The sequence below is a fragment of the Narcine bancroftii genome, chromosome 6, assembly GCF_036971445.1.
Source record: "Narcine bancroftii isolate sNarBan1 chromosome 6, sNarBan1.hap1, whole genome shotgun sequence".
NCBI lineage: Eukaryota > Metazoa > Chordata > Chondrichthyes > Torpediniformes > Narcinidae > Narcine > Narcine bancroftii.
The window spans coordinates 252,056,223-252,066,006 of record NC_091474.1 but is presented as its reverse complement, the minus strand read 5'-3'; the positions used below and the strand labels follow the sequence as shown (position 1 = coordinate 252,066,006).

The 9,784-nt window shown below is 45.3% G+C and overlaps 1 protein-coding gene across 4 annotated transcripts in view; it reads right to left on the bottom strand.

Annotated features, from left to right (window-relative positions):
* Positions 1-757: 757 nt before the first annotated feature.
* Positions 758-9,784, bottom strand: part of LOC138737245 (delta(14)-sterol reductase LBR-like) — an 82,696-nt gene continuing 73,669 nt past the window's right edge. For 3 of the 4 annotated variants that reach the window (XM_069887976.1, XM_069887977.1, XM_069887974.1), the window contains 3 exons: positions 9,634-9,714; positions 3,938-4,060; positions 2,105-2,740 (listed from right to left, as the gene is read on the bottom strand). In XM_069887976.1, coding sequence (XP_069744077.1) covers positions 2,547-2,740; positions 3,938-4,060; positions 9,634-9,714 — 398 coding nt within the window. In that variant the 3' untranslated portion in view covers positions 2,105-2,546. Of the gene's footprint in view, positions 998-2,104; positions 2,741-3,937; positions 4,061-9,633; positions 9,715-9,784 lie in introns of those variants that run through there. The other variant, XM_069887975.1, reaches the window with a different exon arrangement.

Here is a 9,784-nt window from a genome sequence, read left to right as displayed (position 1 = left end):
TTCTCAGACTTGAAGAGTGTGCCAGGTTTGGAATTATTCTGGATGTCCAGTGAGAGGAGTCTGTTCCTGCTTTAGATTATTTGAACAGTGGGAAGGTGAGAGGATGGAGCCATTGCTCTACTCCACCTGAACATCACGTTCCCAGTCAGAAAGTCAGGCAGGTGGAGAAGTAAGGGGAAGAATTGGCTACGTCAACATTAAAGTGGAGCCAAGCATCAGGGTTTTCGATAAGTCTCGTGAGTGAAGGAGAAGGCTCAGGGAAAGATTGCCTGAATTCTGGAAAGTGATGCCACATGACTGTGATGGTGGTGTATTTGTAACATGAAAGACTGACAAATTTAAGAAGCTTCCATCAAATAGACCACCTTGTGTCAGTGAGTGTTGGAGGCATCGTTATCAACGAATGAAGGAATGACAGCCAGGAGAAAATGGAGACCTTCTGCTTTACAAATCAGTTCATTCAATTCAAGGAATATTATCACTGACAATAAGGGAAATCACTGGATCATTTTATGATCTTAGAAAGTGAGTCATGATAAACATTAATGTCCTAATTACAGAGCGTTCCATTTGGACAAATCCCTGAGATAAAGGAAGACTTCTGTGAATGAAATACCACAACTGCACAAGTGATCACACGTCAAGTGACCAAAAAAAGTCCTTAAAATTGTCAGAAAGCTCTCATGCTTTGTAGGGACAAAGCACGTGGCTAATTTTAGACCGAATTAATGTTTTAATTTCCAAACATGACAGGGTACAAAATGCAAAAATATATATATTTTTAAAAACAGAAGTTGCATGATTAATATCAGTTGGAAAACCTGCCTTCATTGTGCTCAGTAGATGTAGGGCATAATGCGGTATGGCACCTGCTGACAGTACCTGTCCCAAGCCACGCCATACTTCCGCCTGCACTGCTGCTCATCTCTTGCCTCGCGATGGATAAGCAAGCACGTGAAGTAAAGCACATAGAAATATGGAAGGATGTGATTAAACCCTGCAGAAAGAACAAAGGAGTTGCTTTGATGCTGGACCAGTGTCAAAATGCTCAGCATAGACCAGCGGGGCCGGAAAACATTTACACCCTTCAGTGACTTCTGGGAACCTGCACCTCCTCTCCCAGCAGAGCTGTTCACTTTTTCCGTGACAAACACAATGGTGCCAAAGCTCTCACCCACCATTATCATTCATGAAACATTGAACACGTGGGAGCCTGCAAAAGTCCGGCCAAACAGATGCCTGGCCTGCCGGACCCCAGCCTGCGGGATGCCTGGTCTGCCGGACCCCAGCCTGCGGGATGCCTGGTCTGCCGGACCCCAGCCCGCGGGATGCCTGGCCTGCCGGATCCCAGCCTGCAGGATGCCTGGCCTGCCGGACCCCAGCTCCACGGGATGCCTGGCCTGTCGGACCTCAGCCCCGCGGGATGCCTGGCCTGCTGGACCAAAGCCCTTGGGATGCCTGGCCTACCAGACCCTGGCCCATGGGGTGCCACCCCGACAGATGCCTGGCAGCGTCTTTAACCAAAGAGCATCTGTTGAAACCAGACTGCCTTCTGCAGTGACTTGGAATCACATTTAATCTGCTGATTGAAGGTGTGCCAGAGTCTCACACTTCCTTTCCACAGATCAATGGTGACCCACATTCCCCAGCATTTCTTACATATTTCTCAGTAAATTCTCTCCTTGGTTTGAGTGAAGCATAGAACACTACAGCAGAGAAACAGGTCTTTCAACCCATCTAGTCCATGCTGAACGATTTGCTCTTCCTGGATCCTTTGATCTCCATACCTCTCTTATCCATGCATCCACCCAACTTTCTCTTAAATGTCAACATTGAAACCACATCACCAATTCATCAGTCTTGGTTGATGTGAGTACTGAGAATTGAAGGTGGGATGTCATGTTGCAGTACATTTCTGATTATCCGAGAGCCACCTTACCAAAATTACCAGTTATTTGCAAAAAGTTTTGGTGACGACATGATGTAACAAATCCTAAAAAAGTGAATTCTTTTTAACCTGCTGTGCTCAAGTGGGACTCTGACATGCTGTTAGCGCCATTTTGAATCCAACGGGGCTCTTGTGAACACAAGGTCAAAATTAAACTTTATTTCATGCTTCAAACAGCTTCCTTTGTTCTTTATTGTCGTTTGAACCACCAATACTGAACAAGTATTATGCTGATGCTACTGGGCTGGGATTGGAATGGGGCCATCAGGCTTCCAGGAAGCTCCAACCAGAGAGCAGCCGGGGGTCAGGAGAAAGTCTGTGGCATCAGCATCGAAATTTCCTTCAGGTCAGCGGATGGGGCCATCGGGCTTCCAGGAAGCTCCAACCAGAGAGCAGCCGGGGTCAGGAGAAAGTCTGTGGCATCAGCATCGAAATTTCCTTCAGGTCAGTGGACTGGTTCAACGCTATATTTGGCAGTTGAAGCATTGGGAGCACTGGTGAGTAGATGGTGGGAACTAGGTAAGAGTTTGTGGCTGAGGCGTTGGGAACTCCATTGGGTCGATGGTCAGGGCCAAGGCTGGAGTTGACGGCTGTGTCGTCAGGAACTCCAGTGAGTCAGCGGCCGTGGCATTGGGAGCTCCATTGGGTTGGAGGCTGGGGCCAGGTTCAGGTCGGCGGCTGTGGCATCGGGAGCTCCATCAGGTCGGTGGCCAGGGCTGGAGTTTCCCAGGCAGGTTCCACGACGGCAGTGGGGAGATGTCGGGATTGGCGACGGCCGATACAAGTATTCTGCTGCTTAAAATGGACCGCAGATCAGATATCCAGAAAATTCAGATAACCGATACATGTCCTGTCCTGAGCGTTTCGGATAATTGGAAACGTACTGTATAAGACACTGATGAGGCCCCAATTGGAGTATTGTGTTCAGTTTTAGTCACCATGCTACAGGAAAGATGTTGTCAAGCTGGAGAGGGTGTAGTGAAGATTTATGAGGATGTTGCCAGTCTCAGAGAGGTTGAACAGGCTGGAGCTTTGTTCCTTGGAACACAGGAGAATGAGGGTAATCTCAGAGGTGCACAACATCATGAGGAGATGAGGTGAACACAGAGACTTTTGGCCAAAGTGGGGGAATCAATAACAAGATTAACATAAGTTTATGGTGAAGTGGGAGGGAAATCTTGTACAGGAATCTATGCAGCTGCAGAGGCAAATCCACAGGCACTGTTTTTCACTGAAGGGACTCTCTTTTTCTTTCTCTTATTGTTAGGGGCACCAGACAATGCCCTTCATTTGCCTTGCATCAGGTAAAAGCTGAAGTATATCATGTATCTTACATTTTTCTATTATCAAGTGACAATAAAAGGAACCTTGAGCTTTCATTTAACAGGAACCTGAGCAATTTTTCCTTTTTTTTTTAAACAGAGGGTGGAGAATGAATGGATCAAAGAGCTGGAGGAGGCAATGTTTAAGAAAATATTGGACAGATACATGGTCAGGATAGGTTTAGAGGGATATGGGAGAAATGCAGGCAGGTGGTACTATTATGGGGGGAGGGGGAATTTGGTCAGCGTGGGCAAGTTGGGCCAAAGGACCTGTTTCCACGCTGTAAGACACTGACCTCTGCTGGCAGGTCGTACCACACTCCCACCACCCTCTTTGAGTGGTTTCCTTTTTACCCTTAACCTGCATCCTCCAGTTCTTGTCTCATCCAACAGAGGAAAAAGCCTGCTTGCATTTACCTTATCTCTACCCTTAATCATTTTGAATACCTCTATCAAATCTCCCCTCATTCTTCGACCCTCCGTTTAACCTTTCCCTGTAACTCAGTTCCTCAGGTCCTGGCAACTTCCTTGTAAAGTTTCTCTTCACTGTTTCAGCCTTCCTGTAGGTAAGTGACCAAAGCGTGCCCACATTGGTTAACCAGGTACCAGGGACTTTTGAAACCGGCTACTTGAATCAACCTTCCTGTTCACTGGATCAATTCCTTACCACAAGGCAGAGACCAGGCCAACGCCATGATGAGGTCTCCCAGGTAGTTAGGGTGACGGACAAATCCCCACCATCCAGAAACGATGAGACTCTTCCCTGTTGCAGTGGGAATAGTTTTTAAATCTGTAGAAAGAAAACCAAGTGTGACTTTGCAGGAAGTAAACACCAGCCGATGTAAACACTATACTAAGAAAGTCTTTGTCATTACCTCAAAAAGCATCTTTGGGACAAATACAGTAATACTCATTCAAACTGTACAATATGGGAACAATGGTCACATTACTCAATTACAAATCCAGAAGTCTAATTAGCCATTTCATTTATTTTAAAAGAACACTTTAGTTTTCTCACCACATTGAGCGAGACAAAGGAGTCGAGACAGTAAATCTGACAGGATCTGATTATTAGATTATTTTAAACAGCACGGTAACAGGCCCTTCCAGCCCATGAGCCCGTGCCACCCACGCAGACACAGGAAGAACATTTAAGGTGAGGGGAGGAAGGTTTAGGGAAGATGTCGGAAGTAAGTTTTTTTAATATATACATAGAGTGGTGGGTGCCAGGAGTGGTGATGGAGGCTGGAACAATAGGGACATTTAAAAGGCACCTAGATAAGCACATGGATGTAAGAAAAAATGGAGGGTTATGGGTGTGAGGTAGGGAAGGTTTAGATTTAGATCAGCACAACGTTGTGGGCTGAAAGGCCTGTACTGTGGTGTAATATTCTATTTGGAAAGTGAATTTGAATTAGAAAGTAAGGGATGGTACCTGAAAAAAATGGTGAATTAAGGTTCAGCATGCATTAAAACTCTCCACTGAGGACATGAGTGTTCCCTCCTGACCTTCTCAGAATTGCACAGGGAGTAAATTTTTGAGTGGGGGGGGGAAGCCAAATTTGGTGAAATGAGAAGGGATTTGCAGGGAGTGGTTTGGGCTGATTTGTTTTTTTGGGAAGGAGGTAGAGGAGCATTGGAGGGATTTAAAGGTGAGATTTTGAGGGTGCAGAATCTTTCTGTTCCTGTTAGGATAAAAGGCAGGGCCAAATGTTCAAGAGAGCCATGGTTTTCAAGGCAGATTAGGAAGTTGGTTCAAGAAAAAAGGAAGGCCTACATTAAACACAGGAAGCAAGGTATGGACGAGATGCTGGGAAATTACATGGATTGTAGAAAGAAGCTTAAGAAAGAAATTAGGATAGAGAAAAGAAGGTACGAGTTGGCTATAGCGGACGGTGAAAGTGAATCTGAAGGGTTTTTACAAATATGTGAATAGTATGAGGAGAGTGGATAGAATTGGTCCAAATGTGTGTGGAGCCGAATGAGATGGGGGTATTCACGAGGGAAAAGGATATGGAATTGTGTAGGATTAGTGAGCCAAAAAGGGTAATTATGGAAAATATAGGGATAAGGAAAGAGGGGGTGCTGAAACTTCAGAGGCATATAAAGATGGATATGTCTCTGGGTCCCGACGGGATTTTCTCCAGGACCTTGAGGGAAGTCAGGGAGGAAAAAGCAGAGGCTATGACAGCGATTTTTCAACAGTCACTGTACAAAGGTGTGGTGCCAGAGGATTGGTGTGTTGCAAACATGGTTCCTCTGTTTAAAAGGGACTCCAGGTGTAAGCCCAGTAAGTTTGACGTTAGTGGTGGGTAAACTAATGCAAAGTATTCTTAGGGATTTTATGTACAAGTACCTATCGTATTATATGGCGAGCTCTCCACTGGCCACCGTGACAGAGGTGCACCAAAGAAAAGGTACAAGGACTGCCTAAAGAAATCTCTTGGTGCCTGCCACATTGACCACCGCCAGTGGGCTGATAACGCCTCAAACCGTGCATCTTGGCGCCTCACAGTTTGGCGGGCAGCAACCTCCTTTGAAGAAGACCGCAGAGCCCACCTCACTGTCAAAAGGCAAAGGAGGAAAAACCCAACACCCAACCCCAACCAACCAATTTTCCCTTGCAACCGCTGCAATCGTGTCTGCCTGTCCCGCATCGGACTTGTCAGCCACAAACGAGCCTGCAGCTGACATGGACTTTTTACCCCCTCCATAAATCTTTGTCCGCGAAGCCAAGCCAAAGAAAAAGACCTAGAGGGGCAGGGATTGATCAGGGACACTCAACATAGGTTTGTGAGGGGAAGGTCATGTTTGACGAATCTTGTTGAAATTTTTGAGAAAGTGACCAGAAATGTTGAAGAGGGTAGAGCAGTAGATGTAGTCTATCTGGATTTGAGTAAGGCTTTCGATAAGGTTCCACATGGAAGGTTGGTGAGGAAGGTTCAGGCTCAAGGGATTAATGTTGAGATCACAAGACAAGACAAACGAACAGAAGCAGGCCACTAGGCCCATCGAGTCTGTTCTGTAAATCTACACTAAGCTACTCTACACTAGTTCCAATTTCCGGCCTTTTCCCCATATCCCTTGGTGCCCTCACTAATGAGATACTTGTCTATTTCTTGTTTAAATACTCCCAGTGATCTGGCTTCCACTGCTGTTTGTGGCAGCGAGTTCCACAGATCCACGACCCTCTGGCGAAAGAAGTTCTTCCTAATCTCTGTTTTATATGGATAACCTCTAATTTTCAGACTATGACCCCTTGTCCTTGATTCACCCAGGGAAACATCTTACCCTCATCCACCCTATCTAAACCTTTCAAAATACGAAAAGCCTCTATGAGATCTCTTATACTCCAATGAATACAACCCAAGAGCTGCCTAACGCTCTTCGTACGTTAGCCCTTGCATTCCAGGAATCATCCTAGTAAATCTCCTCTGCACTCTCTCCAACAACATCACATCCTTTCTAAGATAGGGGGCCCAAAACTGTACACAGTACTCCAAATGAGACCTCACCAGTGCCCCATTGAGCCTCATCAACACCTCTTTACTCTTGTACACTATTCCTCTTGAAATGAAGGCCAACATAGCATTCGCTTTCTTCACTACCAATCCCACCTGGTCATTAACTTTTAGGTTTCCCTGTACGAGGACACCCAGGTCCCTTTGCACATCCGAGGTCTAAATTTTCACCCCAACCACTGGCAAAATGTACAACTGTACATTTCTCCATGTTAAATCTCATCTGCCATAATTTTGCCCAGTCTCCTAATTGGTCTATAATCCTTCTGTAACTTTACAGTTTCCACTACACTTCCTACTCCACCACCTATCTTGGTGTCATCTGCAAATTTGGCCACAAAGCCATTTTTACCACAATCCAAATCATGAATATAAATTGTAAACAGCAGCGGCCCCAATACCAACCCTGCGGAACACCACTAGTTACAGGCAGCCATCCAGAATGGGAACCTTTAATTTCAACCCTTTGCTTTCTGCCTATCAGCCACTTTTCTATCCAGTTTAATAACTTCCCTGTAATTCCATGGGCCCTCGTCTTATTTAGCAGCCTAATATGTGGCACCTTACTGAAAGCCTTTTGAAAATCTAAATAGAGAACATCCATAGCCACTCCTTTGTCTATCCTACTTGAGATAGTCAGATGGGTTCAACGGTGGCTAGAAGATAGGTGACATAGAGTCATGGTGGATACCTGTCTACCAGGATGGAGGGCAGTGACGAGTGATATGCCACAGGGATCAAGGATCGATGTTGGGTCCCTTGTTGTTTGTCATTTACATTAATGATTTGGATGATGGGGTGGTAAATTGGGTGAGTAAATATGCAGACGATACAAAAATAGGGGGAGTTGTGGATAGTGAGGATGGATTTCGTGGACTGCAGAAGGATTTGGACTCCTTAGAAGAGTGGGCTGAAAGGTGGCAGATGGAGTTTAATGTAGATAAGTGTGAGGTGCTTCATTTTGGGAAGAATAATCAAAACAGGACGTATGCAGAGAAGGGGAGAGTATTGAGGAATGCAGAGGGATCTTAGAGTAACGGTTCATCATTCTTTGAAGGTGGATTCGCATGGGGGATAGGGTGGTGAAGGCAGCTTTTGGTATACTGGCCTTTTTAAATCAAAGCATAGAATATAGGAGCCGGGAGGTGATGTTGAGACTATTCAAGGTGTTTGTGAGGTCAAATTTGGAAAACTGTGTGCAATTCTGGTCCCCAAATTATAAGAAGGATATCAATAAGGTAGAGAGGGTGCAGAGATTTACTAAAATGTTGCCTGGAATGCAGTATCTAGAATACAAAGAAAGATTGAGTAGACTGGGTCTTTATTCATTGGAGAGTAGAAGGTTGAGGGGGAATTTGATAGAGGTATTTAAAATTATGAGGGGGATAGATAGAGTAGATGTGAATAGGCTCTTCCCCTTGAGGGTAGGGGAGATTGGAACGAGGGGTCATAAGTTAAGGGTTAGGGGGCAAAACTTTAGAGTAGCATAAGAGGGAGCTTCTAGAGTGGTGGCTGAGTGGAATGAGCTTCTGGAAGAGGTGGTTGCAGCAGGGTCAATTTTGTCATTAAAGAGAGGGTTGAATGAGTACATGGATGTGAGAGGACTGGTGGATTAAGGACAGGGAGCAGGTAGGTGGGACTAGTGGAGTTCACTTAAATTGGTGCAGACTAGAGGAGCTGTAATGGCCTGTTTCTGTACTGTAATTGTTACATGGTTAAATAAATAAAAAATTACATTTAAGTTTAAAATAGTAAAAGTAAATGTTCTCTGAAACAACACATAGACCTTTGGTGACAATGGAACTAAATATTCAGCCAGAGAAGTGCCTTGGTCATACTTTGCTCGTAGCAGGTATTTGAATAAACTTGTGTGAAACAGCAAGTTGCCCAGGATGAAGAGCCAGTTGATGCCGCTTGACGTTGGGGCGACTCTCCTAAAGTGACTCCTATCCCTGCTTAGTAAGTCTTTATCTTTATTAGTATATTATTAAGTATAATACAGAAGAGGTTTACGGAGTTTTTGCTAGGGTTAGGGAAGCTGAATTATCATGAGAGACTGGAAAAACTCAACCTGTTTTCCCGAGAGTGTAGGAGGTTGACAGGGAATGTTGATGAGGTTGTAAAATCATGAGGGGTGTAAACAAGGTGAAGAGTGACATCTTTATCCTAGAGGGAGAATCCACGACGAGAGTGGCGGCTGGGATTTAAATTTTATATTTAAAAGATTTACAGCACAGTATCAGATCATTTCAGCCCAAGAGCCCCTGCCACCCAATTACACCTGATTAACCTACAACCCTGGTATGTTTCAAATGGTGGGAGGAAACCCGATCCCTTGGAGAAAACCAAGACACAGGAAGAACGTGCAAACTCTTTATAGACAACGTGGGACTTGAACCCGTCCCAATCGCTGGCGCTGTAATGGCGTTGTGCTAACCGTCACGCAAACTGTGCTGCTCCTACACCAACTGTCCTGCCCCAGAAGGGAATCAAGGGGAGAGTTCTTCACTCAGAGTGTGGTGGATGTGTAACAAGCTGCCAGACAGTGATGGAGGCAGGGATGTTCACTTCCTTTAACGAACTCTTGATTAACTCTCTCACCAAAATACTCCCCACCATGAGACCAGGTTCTTTTCCCAGGATTGGATCCAATGTGGCCTCTCCTCTCATCGGCTGGACTACATACTGTGTCAGGAATCCTTCTTGAACACGCCCTGACAAATTCAGCCCCACCTATCCCTCTTGCAGGATCCCAGTGCTTCACTGTTCCAAAATAAATCCATCTTTGTAATCGACTATAACTTGGTGTGAATATATTTAACAAAAGAACATTGATACTTACGTGCCAGTTTGGGGTGACGAGGGTCCCGACGGAAGGCATTCTTCTGCGAGTTGGCTGCCCGGAATATGATGTAGCCCACAGCTAAAAATGCAAACATACGTCTGACAACGGGAACACGGTCGATTACACTGTGACAACGGGCATGGTGATG